Here is a 21,553-nt window from a genome sequence, read left to right on the forward strand (position 1 = left end):
TTATTGTGATATATAAATTGAATTCGACTAATTAACTTTAAGTAATCGTAAAATAGTGTATGTTAATGTGATCTCTCTCATACGTGAACCTAACTTATATAACCTTTTCGATCCTTGCTCCATTTACTTTTTTCTCTTTTATTTCCTTTGTTTTTTTCTTTTTATAAAAAATCAAACAAACTAATTAATATTTCATGAAAGGAATAAAACGAGAAACAAACTTCGTTTGTTAGGAAAGAAAGATCATTTTTTTCGTTTAATTATATAATCTTTTTTTTTTCTATTTATTATTATTATTATTATTATTGCGTGTCATACGTAAATACCGAAGAAGAAAGTATCATAGTATAATGTATCCTACCGATTATGTTACATCGTATGTAACGTAATATATAAATGAATAAGTATAATTATTAGGTATATATATATATATATAAACAAAATCAAAATTGCATTGGAAAATGCATTGATAGATCGATTAAGAGAAACTACATCTCTTTTATACTCCTCTTAGTGTTGTCCTTCACAATTTTCTTCTTCGTAGTATCGGTGATCACTCTTTTTAGAATTATTCGTTTCTCCATGTGTTTTCTTTATCTTTTTTTTTTTCTTTTTTTCTTATAACGAACCTGCTGAAAAAAAAAAAAATAGACTTCATGAAAATTCTACCGTGATGATAACAATAATAATAATAATAATAAGAGTGATAAGTTCGAGCGTTTGTTAGATTATAAAAAAAAAAAAAAAAAGAAAAGGAAAGAAAAGTAAAAAGAACGTGTCCGAACAGAAGCGAGTTCTAACGTTAAATGAAGAATTATGCATCGAATGACCTTGAACGATCATCGCACCCGGAATTCATTCAGAATGATCTTGAAACGAGCATCCGAAAGTGGAACGACGAAGTGAAGGTACGTATGTTTGAGTTATTTCTTTTTCTTAAGTTCTTTTTTAGCTTTTATCCTTGATATCAATCCTCGACGGAACTCGATAATTCGGACGAAACGATCAAGGTCCGATTGATTATCTCTTATGTTAATAAAATCTATTCTATAGAGGAATTTATGATAATAGAAAAATTGCGTGTTATGATCATGAAAAAAAAAAAAAAGATATAAATAAATACGATATAACCTTGTAAGTCGGACAAATCTTTTCCCATTGGCAGAAGCACTTGATCGCCATAAGAGATTTTAAACGCAGGAACAGGAAATTGATCTATCGCGATAGATCTACTGTTATTGATCGACGACGAAACCTGTGGTTCCTAATTTACATAGAAAAAAAAAAAAAAAGAAAAAAAAAGAGAAAGTAAAAAGAAAAAAATGTGTCATTAAGAATAGACAATTGAATATTTTTAAGAGTAGATCGAATTAATTATGAAAATTGTTTCGTAATGTTACGTTCTATGTGATAAATTTCATCTCCGCATGAAATTTGTCGGGAAATAATATTTAATCGATCTTGTAAGGTCGATAATGTGAAGAAAAGTATAAAGAAAAAACCTGATCGTAATGTGTCCTCAAGATTTTATCATCGTCGATTTTCTCATTGTCGATTTGTAAAATTTGCTCAACGATCTTTTTCGATAGGTTTGTAACCTTCTTGTTTTCAGTATCTTTAGTCATTTTTACGGCGATTAGAAAAGCTTCCAAATGAGCTTTACGAGCAGCTAATACTTCAGCGGTATCTTCAACCGGAAGTGGTGACTGTGGAAGATTCGTAGATATTACATGAAAACCATCATCGTCAGCAACGTACTCGGTAGTTTGTATTACGCCATTGTCATCGACGTAGCTGTATGCACCACGTATTACACCGTTTACAGTTTTGATCTCTGATCTAGCTGAATGAAGTGTACTATAGCCAAAGCTATACTGACCTAGACTATCCTGATAGCCAAGAAGTACGTTCATTACTGGCTGACCAGAACTTTTTAAAATCAGGCAACACAATAAACCGGATAACTAAAAAAAAATATATATATATACATATTTATATATTAGAAGAAAATATATATAAAAAATATATATGCATATATATAAATATATATATTAAAGAAAAATATATATAAAATAAATATATATAGACACACAACATATATATATATTAGGATTAGAGAATCTTAAAAAAAAAAAAAAATGTGTAAACTTACTAATATCCCTTTCATCATCCTGATTCGATCGTATACGTACAACGAGTTTGAACGTCAAAGACGATATTAACCGAATCGTGCAACTCACGAAAGAATTTATATATGCAGCCAGAAGCTAATAACGAAACCACACCCTGTCACAAATATTCACGATTTCCTTTTGGTATTGCTTTTCCATCCTTTCTCACGTATAAAATTCTTATATACGATGCGAAATAATATCAAAAGAAAAAAAATGGAAGAATATAAAACACATAGGAGAGAAGAAGAGCAGAGAAACTGGTCGTGGAGTCCGATGCCAAGGACTCGAACAATAACAAGTACTCACTTTTTCTTTCTTCCTTTCTTTTCACTTTGAAATCCGGCTTCGAAGTTTAAAACACTAAGCTTTTTTTTTTATTTTTCCCCATACTCAACGCGAGGTAACATCTTGCTTTGCCCTAATACGTCGGTCTTCAAGGTGGTTACTCGATAAATCAATCTCAATATTTGCATCATCTTATACATTTTTTTTTTAATTACTTTTTTTTTTAATTACGATGTTGTATGAAATTAAATTAAATGAAAGATATTAATCAAAAAAAAAAAAAAGAAAAAGAAAATTTCTTCAGAATCCATACATTTATTATGCTTTATAATTCTTTCGTAGGTCCATAAATTTTTATTCGATTACGTTGCCTTATAAAATTTTTATAAATAAGAGATATTGAAGGAGAAAATACATTCTTAAAATTTCATACGTTCGTTATATTCTTTGATTCTTTCGTAGATCGATCGATTTCTATTCGATTATATCGTTTCATGAAATTATAGTAAATAAAAGACGTCGATCGAAAAGAAAATTTTGTTCTTAAAAATCCAAATGTTTCTTAGACTATTTTAATCCTTTCGTAGATCGATCAATTTTCATAAAAAAAAAATCAACGAAAGATCTAAGTTGGTTATGATGTTGCATCAGTCACTATGCAATCTTTTTCCATATCTCCTAGGCAAGGTAAGCTTCTTGTAAAACGAGCATGATACAACTGGTGTTGCGGATGAATGTTAAGGAAAAATTCTTAGCTGAAGTTTTCTCTCAAGGCCGGAGAAGATACACGATCCCGTTTTCATTTCTACTGTTATTGGATGAGACGACCATGAACGTCAAGGTTCTAACAAGAAACAGTAGGATATCAATCTTCCAAATAATTAGTTTTTCATTTATAAAATTTCAATATAATCTTCTCTTATTTCAAATCGTAAATGCAAGTTTATTTAAAAAATTAAAATTATTCTCGAAAAAGCTTTCAACGCTTTTACCGAACTATAAAGTTAAATAACAAATAAATATAAATATATTTTTTTTATAGTAGTATAATCTTTATCGCAGAAAAAGAATTTTTCTCTTTCTTTTTCTTAAATACTCTCTCGCAAAGTGAAGTTAACAAACACTGGAATAATCTTTCTCACAGATCCGAAACGCGATTTAGAAACGTAAACGATGCGAACGAAAGTAGAAATCCAATTGTACCTGTTCTAATTTAAATAAATTACAGAAACGACGTTATATCGTACTAACGAGAAAATTCATTCTCGATAAGAGAGAGAACAAAAATATTGATCGAATTACGCGATTGTTTTGAGATAAAAACGAGGATCTTTTCGATCGTTCCGAATCGAATGATGTAATTCGGTGTCGAATAAAGAAAAAGAAGAAAAGGCAAAAAAGGAAGAAAGAAAAAAAAATGTAACGGGTAACCTCGAAATTTCGATCGCTAACAAAACAACTTTGATTCCTTTCTGTTTTTTTTCGATTGGAATGCGTGGAGAATTTCGACGACATAAAGACGGATTAAGACTAATAATAATAATAATGATGATGATAATAATAAAGAAAAAAAAAACAGAGAAAAAAGCGATCAAATTCGTTCTTAGGTGTAGTAGACGAGAAACGAGGAGAAATGTCAATGTCAGACGTATCGAGTTTTATTGGGCAGGGCATGCGTTTCCTGCATAACGTTCCCTCCACAATAGTGTAAACGTGTACCCCTGTTTCTGGTTAGCATACCTTGCGGGAGACTTTTTCCCAAATGGAGTATATAAAACCGTGTAGCGAAGGTAGATGGACAACACAATACGTAGGTACTTTGGCGAGTACTGTTCTCTTCGGCAGCGCTAAGGAACCCAGTTGTTATACCCCAATTATTATACCCCAGTTTCATCATGAAATGTCTCGTGAGTATTATTAACAATGAACGAAGAAAAAGTATTAAACGTTATGAAATAATTAACATTAAAAAAGAGAACGATGTTGTTCTTTGTTTCTTGCTCTGTTTTTTTTCTTTTCTTTTTTTCAATTAGTCCAATTCGTCCAATTCCTCTTTGTTGCAATGTGATAATTGTCCAATGACAATTTCATTTTAGATCGCTTTGTCCGCCATATTGGCTGTTGCCGTTGGTCATCCTGGAGTTTTATTAAATCCAGCAGCCCTTGCTTACGCAAGATTATTACCCGGAGCACCAATCGGATTAGACGGCCGTGTCGTTGACACTCCTGAAGTATCTCTAGCGAAAGCTGAACACGCGGCGGCTCATGTCAACGAAAGGATCAATCTTGCCAACGAAGCTGTTAAATCCACCGAAGTTCTTCTACCAGCAACTTACGGTGTTCCTCTTGCCGCACCACTTCTTGCTCCGGCCTTATCATTAACGGCAACTAAACTATCACCAGGTGCACCGATCGGTGTCGATGGTCGCGTCGTTGATACACCGGAAGTTGCCGTTGCCAAGGCCGAACATGCTGCTGCACATGTCAACGAAAGGCTGGGATTGGCACAAGAGGCTGTCAAAGCGGCTTCTGCTGATCTTCCATTAGTCGTGTCCTCACCTCTTCTATATGCGAAATATCACTGAACAAATCTGTTTTTTTTTATATATATATGTGCGTGTGCCGATTTTATGTCCGACCGCGATTTTCTTGCACTACTGTTGTCCACCATATTAATGTAAATAAATGAGAATTCTCTATAAATTTGTCACTCATAAGATTGCGTTCTTGTGAAATCTTTTTTCTTTTATATCTTTGTCCTAATGTATCCATGTTAAGATGGTTTGAGAATGATCTACTATGTTTCTAATATTAGTTTATTATTATATCCGATTATGTTTGTCTCCTTACGATGTACTTTCAAATTTATATTCTTGCATTGAGTAATAGTGAAATAGTTTCTTTTCTTTTTCCTTTTTTTTTTTTCTTTAAAATTAATCAAACGACAAGCGGTATTAGTTCATTCAATAATCGAATGTACGAATGTATTATATTTTTTTAAATCTTTGATAACAATCGTTCCGTTTGTCATTTCGAACGTCTCTTAACTTTAGATATCTATCTCAAAAATGATTTTACAATAGTTATTGCTCAATAAAGACAACGACAAGAAGAACAATATAGAAAGGAATCTTTCTCTTAAATCTATTTCAGAGTTAGGCGTATTACGTCCTTGACTAAAAATACTGTCAAACTGTAAGTTGGGCCAGTTGCTACAGTTTCATGGATCGCAGCAATACGAAAATATGATCTACACGTTTCGCAACGTCTAGTAAAAATTCGATCGATCGATCGGTACGTGACATAAGATCATAGAAAAAAAAGAAAAAGAAGAAAAAAGAAATGGAAAAAGAGAGAGAAAGAACGACGATTCGTTCGAGATATGACATAACTCATTGACATAGCTAAGCTTAGATTATACAAGTCTACGATGATCGACTAAATAGGACAATGAAAATCTTCCGTGACGTAGTCATAACGTAAGTAAGCAAGCAAGCAAGCGAGCAAGCGAGCAAGTAAGCGAGCGAGCGAGCGAGCGAACAAGTAAGTACTTTCCCGTTCTTTTATTTCTTACACGATTTGATTTGCTCTATGTCACGGGCCATTGGATATAGGGGCACGGTAGCCATGGCTTTTCACAGTGTCAAGAACCATTTGTCGACAGGTTGAGCCAACTTACAATACCCAGTGTAAGGGAAAGCAATTATCATTGATAGATCATTTCGATCGAACCGACATACAACGGCGGCAACGATCCACGCTTGTCGTGCTAATAAATTAATGACCGTTCCTAATGGCTGGACCAATGACAGGGGGCGCGGTCGGTCACGATTTAAATATTATTTTCAAAATTTCTATTCTTCTCGATTGATCGAATGTTAAGTATTCGTTCGTAAGTTCGATCTGGCTACGTAGCTCGAATAAAGAAAAATAACAAAAAAGTAATCGACGTGTCGTACGTAATGAAAATCGATCTGATCACTGATTGGATAATATCATTTTGGTACTAATGATAATAGTAATAATAACAAAAAAGAAACCAAAAGAAAAAGCAAAGAAAAAACAACGGATTGATTCGAAGAAAGGAAATAATCGTGATCGCGATAACGTTACGTTGTATATCATATTTGCAGTCTCGTCATTAATATCTATCGAGTAACAAAAAGAAAATACATTAATCAAGTAACAACAAAAGGGTTTTACTCCGTACGATAATAAAATGAAATATCAAATTTCCGATGAAAGATCAAGAACTCCATTTAAATGCCAAGGGCAGTTAGCAAAAGGTGGTGCATCGAGGAAGCAAGTAATAATACTATCCCTTTTTCCATCTCACGGCTGATTCGAAGTTCCCTGGAAGGAGCGGTGGGTTAGCCCGATCACCTTTGACTCCCTCCAGGTAGATTACTTTTGTCCGAGAGGGGGCGGTTGATCTCGAGCTATAAATGATACCGTCCGACCGTTCTCCAGGAACACAAAACGGTGAACCAAGGAACGAAGGAGGTGTATATGTGATAGGAGGAGGAGTAACAACAGCAGCAGCAACGGCAGCAGCAGCAGCAGCAGCAGCAGCAGCAGCAGTAGTAGTAGCAACAGAAACAGTAGTAGTAGAGTAACAAGCGAGTACTGGTCAACCAGCAGCGCTTTGGAGAAGTTGAAGAAGAAGAAAAAGAAGAAAGGAACTAAGGAAAAGGGAAAAGGAAGAACCCTGTACTCAGTCCCCACCCAACAAGTCGTCATGCAAGTCTCGGTGAGTATCCTCGATGCCTTGAGAAGCGACCTATCGTTTGCCGACTCATGGCCGTCTACCCAGGAACAAAGGAAAGTGAAAGGTTAAATCGATATATAGATTCGGGTCGTTACGCTCACGAGAAAGCCATTCGATGCTGCCACCTCAAAATCACTACTACTCGAGTTACATACTTGATAGATACTTCGTTTCAGATACTCCTACTGATCGTTCTGATCGCGAACACCAGGGCTGGTTACATCGCTGGGCCACCGTCGTCTTATGGCGAGCCACGATTAGAAACCCAACGATCTGCGACAAGATTTGCACCACCTGCACCGGTCGGACAAGATGGTAACGTTATCGATACGCCCGAGGTAGCTCAAGCTAAGGCTGCACACTTTGCCGAATTTGCTAAAGCGGCTGCAAGAGCCGTCGAAGAGAGCAAGAATCAAAAGGCAACCTTCGACGATCCTTCAAATCCTAGAACAACCTTATCGCAATCATATAACAGTTATCCCTCGAACGTTCAACAAACCGGTGCACCCTTATACAGACAACAAACTTATCAACCAGCTTATCAACAACCTCAAACGCCTTATCAACAATCCCTTGGTTATCAAAACAATCCGTTACCATCTTTACAATCTCAATATAATCATCCTCCTGTACATTCCGTTAATCCTCATACTTATCAACAAACCACGCAATACGAACAACCAAACCGACCGAATTTCATTAATCAGAAGACTAATAACTTTGCTCCACCCGCAAAAGCCACTTTCATTCCTGCTCCTCTTGCCGAGGACGGCACCGTTTTGGACACACCCGAGGTCGCTGCCCTCAAAGCAGCCAGACTCGCCGAACTAGCCGATGCCGAGGCCAGGGCCTACAAGTACAGTGCCACCGCTGCTAGGGAGTTTCCTGGATCTCAAGGTCAAGGTGAGTCTCGCACTCGTACCAACCCACGCGACTTACTCATATATATATATATATATATATATGTCTGTGTATGTGTATATATACTTATATCACCGATCCTAAACATTTTCATTCTTATTAAACAAAGTACTATATCACGTAGAAAAAAATTTAATAATTCAGGAAAAATATGAAAGAAATTTTTTTGTTCAGAATTTGGAAAGAAGAGAAACCGGAAATTTTTGTAATGACTAATAAGTTCACGGATCACAAGTTTTGATAAATGACAAAGTTTTCACTTTCTTTAGGATCGATCGTGTTCAAAAATGATTCATAAGTCAAGAGAACCAACTAGTTCTTTGCTCGAGATAATCTCTTATTGTTCGGCTCTTAACGAGTAATCTCTCTCTCTCTCTCTCTCTCTCTCTCTCTCTCTCTTTCTCTTTCTCTTTCTTTTTCTTTCTTTTTTTATGCCAAGTTCCAAATCGATCAAATTCGAAGAGCACGAACGACCTGTTGATTAATTATTACAATAAATAATTAAACGAACAATTCTATTTTTAAAAGTAGATCAATTGTAGGACGATAAAAGTGAACAAACTCATTGAATATTTCGAGATATGACAAAGTTATACTTATGATTAAAATGAAAATTCTCAATTTCCAGAAATGATTAATTTTCAAAGATCGATCAGGTGTCCTAGGCGATTTAATGATATATATATATATATATATATATATATACAAGAAAGAAGGAAAAGAAAGATCGATATGAGGCTCGCGATTCAGTAGTTAATTGTAATAAAGGTCAGACGCTTTGACAGTACCGTTAGATCATCGAACACCGCAATTAAATAAATACTTGTTAGCGTTTCTAACCAGTGACGTCATCTATCAACCAGATCACATTTTTTGTTTCCTTTTATTTCATTAGACGCGAGACGAAGAGAAAATCATAAATCCTTTAATCCGTTCAATCGGCCAATAATTTGATTCATTAATTTGACCAATAAATAATGTCTGAATTTTTAATTATAAAATAACAAAACTCGATAATGTTGTTTATTCGGATATAAAATATTACGAATTTTTATTGCTGATTAAATCAATGTTATTTTTTTATGTTCCTTCTTTTTTTTTTTACAGTTTATCCCGAAGCTCAGGCTGGGCCATCTCCAATAAATTACAACTCGGCGGGTTCGCAATTCGGTCCTTCTTATCCAAGTGGATCAACACAATCCTTCGCGCCACAGCAAGGACCTTTTTCTAAATCCTTCCAACCTGGGCAAGGATATCAATCTCATAACTATCAGTCGCCGCAGTACGTGTCAGGATCTTATTGATCCTGCACGATTTCAAATATCGAATGCTAAATTTGTACATAATACATATCTAAATAATTTAGATGATAAAAAAAAAGAAAAAAAAAAAAGAGAGAGAGAAAAAAAAATGATTCTATTCTTCGGGCATTCAAAATCTCGCTTTTAAACGATCACAAATTTATTTGTTCCTCTCTTTTCTTTTTTATTTCCTTTGTTCTTCTTTTTCCTTTTTTTTTTGTATTCTACCGATACTCTTTTTGAAATGTGATAAAATAAAGACTGTTGGAAGACTTTTACAAAAAAAATTAATCCATTCTCTCTCTCTCTCTCTCTCTCTCTCTCTCTCTCTCTCTCTCTCTCTCTCTCTCTCTCTCTCCTATTATTTCTCTATTTGTTAAATAAGATTGAAAATCGAATGATCGAAATGAAGTACAACGAATAGATCATACGTCCTCTACGTTAAAATTCACATACATACACGTGTGTGTGTACGCGTGTGAGTGTGTATTTGACCGACGTAAGATATTAAAAAATCGACATTTTTCTTATTTAAGTTTTACACGTAAACCACAGGTCAACCTACATTCGATTCGCTCGTGGATCGTAGCGAATTCAATACTATGGCGTTCGTAAAAAACGTTTTTGCGATCTAGTTAATAGGAACGTTATTCCAGGGCCGCCTACGTGACTCTTTCCTTTTTAATGTCTACGAAATTTCATATTCGAAGAAACGACCTTGAATCTGATGCAATTTTTAAGAATTCGATCATAAACACGGAGATGATCTATCATTTCTACCTTTTATTATTATTATAAAATATAAGATATATATCATTTATAAAATAACAAAGATTTATTAAAAATGTAATAATTAAAAATGACAAAACCAATATATATGTATATATATTCGAATTTACACCTACGTTTATACTAATTGACAATTAAGAAATAAATATCTGACATCTGATACGTCAAAATGAATTATTTCCTAGCACGGACATTCGATCTATTCGAAATATTTACACGGCCGATTGAACCAAATATCAGTTAAATCAGCTCGAATTGACTGACGAGTTGTTCGGAATCTTGATCACTTTAATAGATAAACTCTAAATAAACTTTGCGCAATAACTTCCATTTACTTATCTATCTATCTGTCTATCTATCTTTCATTTAAGTAAGTAAGCTGTCAATTTCGTTTTATCGCATTGTCATAATATTTATATATCCCTCTATTTTATGCATTCTTTAGAACAGTCTAAAATAACTTAGCACGTGAGTTCGAAAGTTACAGGGCTTCCTTCAATTCCTATCTGTCAGAGGCTCCTACTCAGCGAGTTGCGATTTATATGAGATCGACAAATTGCGGTAGAAAGAGGACCACCTTGAAAGGACCTAAGGTGGATCTATGATCCAAGCTAGTCGTCCGTGAATCGGCCATGTTCGATAAACCACAAAGAAAAGTTTCGTTACAACGGGGCACGATTGATTGCACCGCTACTTTGCGGTTTACATCGTGCGATAAAGTTGGATCATTGCGTGTGGGAAGAAGAAGAAGAAGAAGAAGAAGAAGAAAAGGAGGAGGAGATGAAGGAAGAAAAGAAAAATCTCTATGTTGATGACTAAAAAAAAACACATCTCATTTTGATTCAAAAAACAAATGCTAATTAAAGATAAAATACGTGATCGAGTTTATCGATCAAATTAAAAAATACTTTGTATAATTAATTAATGTCACTTGATTTTTTCATGATATTGAATAATATAAAAAAATTATAAAATTAATATTGTATATATATATGTGTGTGTGTATGATTTAAATTAATTAATTGAAAAAGAAAGTGAGAGAGATTATCGAAAATATTGATATTAATTTATTCTTGATCATATCAATTTTTTCATCGATCATAATCGTGATTTTTAATTAATTGAAATAATTGAAGATATTGAAACGAATTAACTTCAATAACGATCGACGAAAAATCTGAAACAATGATTTTCCTCGGAGTTATTTTACTTATTTCGAATGTAATAAAAAAAGAATGAAGTAAATTTAAGATTGTAAACAAAGTCGCCTGAGACTTTCTACGATGATATTTTTCCATAGGATTACTATCAGTTAACGAGTTGGAATCGAATCTCTCGGGTGTTTTTACAAGGATCATTGTTGCAAATGTCCTACGTTGCACCGCAAACGATGAAAATGATAATGTTAAAGGATTTTTTATTCTTTCTTTCTTCTCTTTTCTTTTCTTTTTTTTTTTTATTTTATATCTCATAGACCAACGTAGCGAGAAATAGAAATAGACGAGACGTTCTTTTTTCTGTAAGTATACGCTCCTAATAAAATACTAAATAAAAAATGATGAAACATTTACTTATCTTTACGAATTAAAATCTCTCGTTGTACAATATGCTTAAAACAAAAATTTCTTTTTCGTATAATTATTATTTTTCGAGCGTAACGAAAAAAAAAAAATATCTAGAATGATCGCATAGATCGGTAACAATCAAATAGTATAAACTAATATCGACATGATCATTAATTGAAACCTTCTCTATTCTTCCTAAGCGCTAACAGATACCACGGGAATGTTCTTAGGGTGGTGCAAGATCCTATAAAAGCGTGACCAACCGATCGCCTTGGCGCACTCCCTTCTAAGACGTCCGTTTTGTTGCCGGTGGTGTGTCTCAGCATCACAACGATGAGATTGCTTGTAAGTGATCCGAAATAAAAAGTGAATTCGAGAATCCTAGGGGAAATATATACGGGAAGATAACGTCGAGAAGAAAGTTTTTTTCTACGTTTTGATCGTTTGGATTAAAAAATTCTAAAGGAGTTTCTTATCCTTCTATCTTTTCTCTGTATTCTTTTTATTTATTTATTTTTTTCTTTTCTATATCTATCCATCCCGCTCTATTTTTTGTTCTTCTTTTTTTCTTCTATTTTTTTCCCCTCGTTATATTATTATTTATTTATTTAATTTGTTTTCTACAAGTTCATAAAGAAACATCAAAGTGAAGTGCATTCAAGAACGACGCAATCATAATTAGGAATGATCGGGTGACTTTTGTTCCAGATAGTACTGTCTATGCTCCTCGTAATGGCGAGCACCGAGGCTAAGTACATATTGGCACCCTTATACGAATATCGTGGACCACCGGCACCCTTATCGAAAGACGGTAGGGTGTTAGAAACCGCGGAAGTTCTACGAGCACGTAACGCACACATGGCGGCACACGTGGAAGCTTTATCGAGAATTAGAGAAATCGAAAGAAACGATTATTCCGAGAGGATGACGAGACCGACGATGTCACCGATTATGTCGCCAATGATGTCACCGATGATGACTATGAAAACTAGCACGAGAACGCGTTCGATCGCTCCGCTTTCACCCGATGGTCGTGTTATTGACACTCCTGAGGTAAACAAAATTAAAAAGAAGAAGAAGAAAAAAAAGAACGGTATCACGTTGTTTGGAATAATTTTTAAGTGTTGATAAAATTACGTCCAAGTATCCAATCAAGGTCATCATTTCTAAAACTCCTAAAATAATTATCAATATTTTCTTAGATCTATCGATTTAAAAAATACGAACGATCCACTTTACGACCTTACATATCGTCAAATGTGAATTCTAATGAATCGTACGAATCATTTACTTATCATGAACTTATTCATATAGAATATATACAAATAATCGTCTCACGATAATAATCGTTCAATAATTGTTCTGTTTATTACAAAAAAAAAGGTGGCTCAAGCGAAAGCTGCACATTTAGCGACACATGCGCGAACAACTTCAAGACTGGCCGCAGCTGCGGCTTCCGCAGCAACGGCACAGTACCGATTGGACGTTTACGATGGCCGTAGAAATCTGGTATACCTGGCACCTGTTCGAGTTAATTATCCAACTGTATCCTCGGTAGGATATCGAGGACCACCTGCACCTATCGGACCTGATGGACGTGTCATCGACACTCCGGAAGTTGCGAGAGCTCGTGCTGCTCATATGAAAGCACGAGCACACGCGCTTGCAATGCTATCTCGTCACGAAAATAATTATTATTAAACGACGAACGTATAGAGAGCGTATACACGTCTTTAGTGTATAGTTAAATTTAAAATGTGTCCTATCTATCTCTCTTTCTATTTATCTATCTATCTATCTATCTATCTATCTATCTGTTTATCTATCTGTCTATCTATCTTTCTTTTTCTCTCTCTCTCTTTTTTTTTTCTTTTGTTCTTTGTTAGATATAAAATAACGAAGTAATGGGTGGGATATGACGATCCAACAGCTTTTCACACACCCTGTAGAATGTCTATTTCAAAAAGGAATTGTAACGATATCATTTCTCTAAATGATCTCTTATTTTTAGAAAGTAACGTCTAAGTTGTTCGAATTATTTACGAAGTTATTATTAAATTCGTCTATTTCCGCCGAAGGTACAATATATTCTCCATGATAAAACAAGTAAGACGATCGATTGTCCTATTTTATGTTATACTCATAAGAAGGGTCCATCGATCTTTTTATTCTTCATATTATTGTATATCTCTTAATCGTTTGTTCGAGTGTATTGTTCGAGTTTTCGCCGGCTTGAGAATAATGAAACTTTTGTTTGTAGAGTAAACAAGATTCCTACTTGCTGTTTTTTTTTCTTTTTTTTTTCTATAGATATTAATTAGAAAGAAAGAAGAGAATGATGGTTAATTCGATAGAGACGATTATGTACCTGATTTTTCTGTCGTCTTTTCTCTCTCTCACTCTATATTTGTCTCAATAGTTTGACAAAAACTCGAACGATCCTAATCAAAGTTTTTCAAACTATTGTATATAGTACTTATCGTAGATTTTTATTATTGTAACACATTAATATTTTAAATCATGCATATATATATATATATATATATAAAACACGTGCATACACACACATACACACACACATATTTATAATGGCTGTATATATAATAAAATAGCCAGAGGGTTGGACAAGTATCTACGTCGAGAAAAAAAATGGAAATATTATCTAATATTTTATAATATTTCGTATTATATAAAAAATTATAATGTCGTGTTATATAATAATGTTACTATCCCCCATCACCTAATCTGTGTATATATATATATATATATATATATATATATATTATTATTATTATTATTATTATTATTATTATTATTATTATTACTTCTATATATCTACAGTTCTATTTCTACCTCGAGATTTTTTTCCTCTCGAGTAACAACGAGATATCTGGCCTTTGGAAACTTGTAATTCTACTCACTGTGAGTGGGCACAGCTTGCACTCCTTTTCGAAACCTACGTAAATTGTATGTTACTTCTCAGTGTACACATGTATATACATAAATATCTTCATGTATGTACATTTCGATTGCATCAAAGTATTGGCAAATATTTTTTCAACGGTACATTATTATCAATCGTTGTTTAACTTAACATTTAATACGTTCATTTTTAATTTGATTCGTATATAAAAAAAAAAGAAAAGTCAAGAAAAAACAAATCAAACACTTGGAAAAAAAATTGTGAAAAATTCAAAGCATTATTGTCAAACTTATTGTCAAACTATATATATTTATACACACATTATAATACTTTAATCCTTATTATTATAGTACTTTATTATTATAGTACTTTGATTTCGAATATCGGTCGGATAATTTTATGACTTCAATTTCCTTTACTTTGATTTATAAATAAAATATTAAACGAAGGTACAAAAAATATATATAAAAAAGTAAAACACAATCTTTTTAAATTATCAATTATAAATTATAAAATTCTATCCATATTATATACTATCTCGAAAACAGAGAAACGATTATTTCTAATCAATTAACATCTTCGTCGAGCTGGTTAAAATTGATATTGTGATTTTATTTAAAAAAAAAAAAAAAGAAAGAAAAAGAAAAAGAAAGAAAGAGAAAAAATAGCAAATCATGAAGTCATATTATTCATAGCAAAGCAACAAAGAAAGCAACGACGATGGTAGTACTCGTTATCCAGTGATAAATCAAGAACGATAAATCAAAACGTAACATGACGTTAATGGCACTACCGTATTATCAGTTCGATCGAAATCTTGTCAGGAGCGTGTTAACCGATCGGCACGTGCCGGGATTATTGAGGGATCTATATAATACGATCTATACGATCTATAAGAAAACGGCCTTCGCACATGTTGCATATCTACGCTCAACGATGTGAAGAACTTACTTTTCCTCACATCAATGAACGTAAACTAATCAAATAAGATCATTTGATAAGAGGCAATTCAAAGACAACTAAAAAAACTTGTTTAGAACGGTATTATTCGAGTAACCTTGAAAATGATTTCCTTGCGATGAGAGAACTCGTTCGATATACAGTTATTAAGATTGAATTATTGATAACTAGATTATTTATAACACTTTTATGTATACATGTGTGTGCGTGCATGTATGTCGATATATATATAATATATTTAATAGCACCATACGTATAAAAGATTGGATAGTTGATCGCTCGAAATATAGTATATGATAATATAATATAAATGATAAAATAAAGAAGCAAGAATGATAGTCTGACAGACAGACAGATAAACAGACAGAGAGAGAGAGAGAAAGAGAGAGAGAGATCTATGAATCGAAGAAATATATTACTCGTTCATCCGAATAAATAATAAGAGGTAGTTGAAAATCGTTGAAATCAGTCGAAACGAAGAGCATATATAATTTCTTCTTCATCTTCTTCTTAAGATTAGTCTTGATACGAGGTAGATAAAATAATCGAATATTATCTCGAGGTAGACTTTCAAAAGATACGCGAACGGAGCATATTCTTTTAAATTGATTGCAGTCGAACGAACATGATCAAAGAAATAAAGAAAGAAAAAAAAAAAGGAAAAGAGAAAAAAAATTAAAAAAATCCTTTCAATAATAATTGTGTCCGTTATTCCATGAGCCTTGATTCCAAGCACCATTATTATTCCAGGATGGATCGTAGGCACCAGATGAAACTGGATCAGCTGGTCCAGCTGGTACACGTTGTGCTTCCGCATTGTAAAGAGAGAAATGTACCGATTTCGCTTGTTGAACCTCGGGTGTGTCTACTACGCGTCCATCAGGTCCCAATGGTGCAGGTGGTCCACTATTAAAAAAAGAATGATGTGGATGAAACGACGTTGAGAGTTATTCGTAAAAAATAAAATCAGATTAATCGTTCTTCTAACTGATTAAAAGAGAACCTGTAATGCGGTGCGTAACCAGCAGGTCCCGCATGAGATGGATACGGTCCGGATACAGGACCAGGTCCTTTCGGTGCACGTGCGTTTGCCTCGGCCAAAGCCGACAAATGTGCGGCTTTTAATTGAGCTACTTCAGGAGTGTCTACGACACGACCATCGGGACCAAGTGGAGCCGGTGCAGCATGGCCACCATAACCAGCATGTGGTCCATACCATTGTGGAGCACCAAGGACCACGCTCATCATTCCAGATAATATTACCTAAACGTATCGATTAATTTTGATAAAAAATAACTTCTTTTTTTTTTCTTTTTTTTTCTATTCTTTTTCCTATAAATCGTTAAATATAATCTACTCACAATATACTGGATCATCGTTCCCCAACGTATAGATTACGTTCAACTATGATGACGTTCTAAGAAGCAACGATCTCACTGTCACGTCCGATTCAAACGAAGTCGAGAACTGCATTACAAGTTTCACTGACGTAGATCGTCGAATTTATAGGAGTAGTGACTCCATTGGCACTCGATCATGCCCCACCTTTGTACTACACTCACCACCAAGACAGGGCGTAACCACACCCAAGAAAATGCTCTCTTTAAGGCTACAACGTGTCCTGTAACATTTACCAAGCGTTAACAATGACATCGCTTCGAGTAACCTCGCCACGCCAATATAACATACTCGCCATTTCCGTGAGCGAGTTATGCGAACGATACCAGCCAACAACGTTCGTGGGTCATGTTCAAACGATCTATGGATCTAAGATTTATCGATCTATGTATATCTTAGGATGATATATAATGAATGATGGAGATGAATCACATACATTCTTCAATTTCTTATCGTAATAGAATTCTTCTTCTTCTTAAAAAAAAAAAAGGAACAAAAAATAATCAAATAAAGAAAAAAAATATATCAGGATTGCATCATATGGTTTATACGAGACTTCGAATTCACAACCCACGCGATGATGTCGTAAATAGTTGTCGTAAATAATTGTTTTATCATAATGCGTGACAATCATTCGTCAATCTGTGGTTCACCATCAATACACGTGATCGTTTCACAGACGAAAGGTTCTTGCGAACCTTTGATAATCCAAGATCCGTGAGTGTACGTACCCGATCATGCGAGAACGAGAGATATACTCTCTCTCTCTCTCTCTCTCTCTCTTTCTTTTTCTCTATTTCTTTTTTTTCTATGGCTCCTCTAATAGAAAACAATTGGATTGCCCTCGCAATAAAAAAAATTTCTCGAGAAGAATTACACCTTACGACCCGGACCGCAATTTTTTTTGTTACGCCTGAACGATAACTATTTGGAAATTTCTATTATACTAATAATTTTGTAATATCGTTTGAAATATTTTGTTGAAATAATTTTGTTGAAATAATTAATTCACATCTTTCTTTCACCATTAATTAATGCTGCCTTCGTTATCAACATCTCGATCTTGCTGCCATCTGACGAAGTTTTAATATAATTGCTTCGAACATTGAAACTATATTATCAATAAATTAAATCAAAATGAATGAATATGTAAAATATAGTTTTTCTTTTTTCTTTTTTTTTTTTAATTTTGACAAGTACAGATAAAAGCATTTTCTTTCGTAACGAGTAAGCTTAAATAAATCATAGTTTGGATTATTTAAAAATTATTTAAACAATTTGAAACGTACGCGATATATAACGAATTAATGTTTAAACAATATTACATTCATTTCAATATTTCATAGTTGGAAACACGCATTAAATATAAAATGAAATGAAATTAATATATAGAGTTAAAATTCGACCACGCAGTCATAACTCGTTTACTTCAACAAAAACAAACGATTCACTGACTTTGACTATTATCTAAATCAGTTTTGTTTTATATTCCGACGAGTAAACACCGAAGAGCTCTTTTTCTAAACGAATAAGTTTAAGTAAATTATACTTTCGATTATTTCGAAATTATTTAAACAATTTGGATGGTATGCAATCTAATATTAACAAAAATAGACTCCATCATCTTGGAACAGGATGTTCATCGTGCAACAACGAAGACTTAAAGTAAGTATATTTTTATATTAAACATTTAATAAATAATTTCTACAATTTTTTTTATTTGAACAACGATAGTTATAATTTTTCTTTTATTTTTCTGTTTCAGAACATCATTGCAAACATACCCGCGAAGCAATGATGAAATCGAGTGTTTCTATCGCTGAAATAAAAACCAAAAATTCGTCAAATAAAAGCAGTGTTTTTTCATTCGCATTTCGCGAGTTAAACTACGAGTGAATTTGCATCGACTGCGTGCAATGCAGTCATTAGAATCAGTGTTTGCTCGCAAAGTGTTTACTTTGTTAACAGTCGCATAGACTGTATTTACAAAAGATAATAGAATTTCGCGAAGTAAATTCAGTGACTAATCCGTTAATAAATAACTATCGCGAAATAGAATCAGTGCATCACTAAAAAGAACTTGGACCAACTATCTCATTTTCAACCAGCTACGAAATCATTCACCCTCAATTTCAACCTAAATCGTGGACGAGTGTCTTGGAGCCATCGTAGAACTTCTTAAATAGTAAGTGAATTTTTAATTACCTTCGATCGATCAAAACTTTCGAGTATTAATATTTTCGAATATTTATTAAACATTTAATTACTTTGGAATGATAAAAAACGTCCCAATATAATTATTGCTTTTAAAAAATTCGAGTAGAATCTTTGCTGAAAAATAAAGATTTATAGAAACACAAATTTATAGGACCTAGAATAAAAATAATTAATGTTTAGATTAGAATTTTCAGTAATTAATATACTCTATTAATATACTCTCTCTCTCTCTCTCTTCCTCTCTTCCTCTCTATAGTTTTTCAATTTTTCAAAACAGAATTTCTTTTTCAAAATTGCGTTAAACCCATTAGTTTTCTTTCACGTTTTGGAATAAGAGACGATTTTAGTTCTATGGTATTAATGATAGTTATCGAATAAATATATGTATATATATATATACATACACACACATACACACAAAAGTATATATATATAAATAACATATGTTTTACTATACTTATATATATATATATATATAATGTGTATATGTGATATGCATATTCTATATATATTAGAAATATCTAGCCTTATATATATATATATTAATTTCAAATTCGATTAAAATTTCTTAAAAATAAACTTCTAAGATTCTTCTTCTCCTCTTCTTTCTTGAAATAAACTTCTAAGATATTAGAAATTCGTCGGCAGGAAAGTCTTCGCAATCGGTGAGAAAATTTCTAAGCTATTATCTATAATCCTAAAGCTATATTTCTTAATTCTAGCCCTAAATAATGCTATATTTCCTTCTATCGCTTCTTTCTTCCTATTAAAAAATTCGCTTTATATATATTATATATATACGCTGTATACGAAAAGTAGCAGTAGAAATTACGTAATAATCGCTATCGAATATGTTTAAGTCGACAGATTAATTTAATATAATAAATAAAAAAAATCAAATAAAATTCTAAAATATTATCAATGTAGAATAAAATCAAATATGTTTGTTATAATGTTCTAAGTATTCAATATACAAGTGATTACATATATATATATATACACACATATATATATATATACACATATCTATATATATTGAAATCTAATATGATATTAAATAAAATTAATAAATCATAAATGATTAAATCAAACTTATAAAATATATATAATATAAACGAGAAACTAGAAGACGAACGAAAATTAAGAAAGCAAGAGCAAGTCTGAACACGTCTGGCAAGCTCTTTGTATAAATGAAAACTGCGTACTCTGTAACGCGTTAGTAAGGACGAATAAAGGGAAGTTGTTCCAAGGCCGAGCTCTGATTGTTTACATCTGTTTTTGTTGCTTCTTCTTAACGTGAGTTCTTCGAATAATACAACGTGTATATACAGAAACACAAACATACACACGTATATACATATAATAATATTTTCTAACCTTCGACTGCTTTTTGTTTCACTATTTATCAGAAATTAGAAATTCGTCGGCGAGTAACGTCGTAGCGATCGGTAAGAAAATTTTATCTATATTTTAATACTCTATTTCTCTTTCTCTTACTATTTTTTTTTATTAAATAATTCCTTTTATATATTTAAAAAGAGGACTTACGTGTGCTTGTAGAATTATCACGTTAATATTACTTCTGATATTACTCGTACTGTGTATTTCCTTAGTTTGTACGACTTCTTGGAAAACTGAAAAATATTAATTATTAGATCGTAAGTAGAGTAAAACAATTATGTATGTATGTATAAGTGTGTAAAACATATCGATATGTATATGTGTGTACATACGTGAATACGTAGGTATATGAAAATCGTATACAAGACGAAATACAATCTAATACGACTGATTAATGAAAGATTATTAATTAGAGCGTCGTTAATAGACGAGAAAAGTATCGATATCGTGAAAAAATATAAGTAGAAAATTTGAAATAAAAAGCATCCCCGAGAACATCGAAACGCCGATTTTATTTTCGCGGATATCTTTTATACGAGACAATATCAGGACTTGCGTTCGCACGTAGAAATCGCGTTTATGGCAATCGATTGATATATAAAGTAAGGATATAAGTTAGAAAAAGTATATTAATTACCTGTATTTAACGAGAAGACGAAGCTCTACTGCAATTGATATCAAATACAAAAAGATTCAAAATGGCGGTACCACCAGCAGGAAAGGAAATTACATGATCCTCGCGCATGCGCAGAACGTCACCTGTACAATGGCAGTCCCTCCCCCCTCCCAATGAAATTGTTAATTTTTCGATCTGTTATTTCGAAAATATCGAAATATTAAAAATATTATAT

The 21,553-nt window shown here is 33.0% G+C and overlaps 3 protein-coding genes across 3 annotated transcripts in view; 1 reads left to right on the forward strand and 2 right to left on the reverse strand.

The window, feature by feature from the left end:
* The window catches only part of LOC127068199 (uncharacterized), a 20,935-nt gene extending 7,293 nt beyond the window's left edge, over window positions 1-13,642 (forward strand). Inside the window, exons 1-8 of the mRNA XM_051004014.1 lie at window positions 1-908; window positions 4,556-5,038; window positions 6,949-7,209; window positions 7,404-8,130; window positions 9,256-9,448; window positions 12,127-12,148; window positions 12,512-12,856; window positions 13,187-13,642. The exon at window positions 1-908 is cut by the window's left edge and continues 7,293 nt beyond it. Coding sequence (XP_050859971.1) covers window positions 807-908; window positions 4,556-5,038; window positions 6,949-7,209; window positions 7,404-8,130; window positions 9,256-9,448; window positions 12,127-12,148; window positions 12,512-12,856; window positions 13,187-13,504 — 2,451 coding nt within the window. The 5' untranslated portion in view covers window positions 1-806 and the 3' untranslated portion in view covers window positions 13,505-13,642. The remainder of the gene's footprint in view (window positions 909-4,555; window positions 5,039-6,948; window positions 7,210-7,403; window positions 8,131-9,255; window positions 9,449-12,126; window positions 12,149-12,511; window positions 12,857-13,186) is intronic.
* On the reverse strand, window positions 1,419-2,206 carry LOC127068270 (cuticle protein 7-like). The gene is made up of 2 exons (XM_051004222.1): window positions 2,153-2,206; window positions 1,419-1,964 (listed from the first exon to the last, which is right to left on the reverse strand). Exons 1-2 carry the CDS (start codon window positions 2,168-2,170, stop codon window positions 1,452-1,454), a joined length of 531 nt encoding a protein of 176 aa, XP_050860179.1. The 5' UTR covers window positions 2,171-2,206; the 3' UTR covers window positions 1,419-1,451.
* A 1,693-nt stretch (window positions 13,643-15,335) lies between the features above and the next one.
* LOC127068271 (cuticle protein 2-like) lies at window positions 15,336-21,462 on the reverse strand. Its single transcript, XM_051004223.1, has 5 exons — window positions 21,340-21,462; window positions 20,850-20,935; window positions 17,048-17,307; window positions 16,690-16,949; window positions 15,336-16,592 (listed from the first exon to the last, which is right to left on the reverse strand). The coding sequence occupies exons 3-5, from the start codon at window positions 17,060-17,062 to the stop codon at window positions 16,376-16,378; spliced, it is 492 nt and encodes a 163-aa protein (XP_050860180.1). The 5' UTR covers window positions 17,063-17,307; window positions 20,850-20,935; window positions 21,340-21,462; the 3' UTR covers window positions 15,336-16,375.
* Between the last annotated feature and the right edge of the window lie 91 nt (window positions 21,463-21,553).

The sequence above is a fragment of the Vespula vulgaris genome, chromosome 12, assembly GCF_905475345.1.
Source record: "Vespula vulgaris chromosome 12, iyVesVulg1.1, whole genome shotgun sequence".
Lineage (NCBI taxonomy): Eukaryota > Metazoa > Arthropoda > Insecta > Hymenoptera > Vespidae > Vespula > Vespula vulgaris.

Bases quoted from the DNA above. Each gene is read 5' to 3' on its own strand.
- LOC127068271 (XM_051004223.1), bottom strand. The intron at 16,593-16,689 runs GTTCTCTTTTAA...TTTTTTTAATAG, and splicing joins GGTTACGCACCGCATTACAG to TGGACCACCTGCACCATTGG.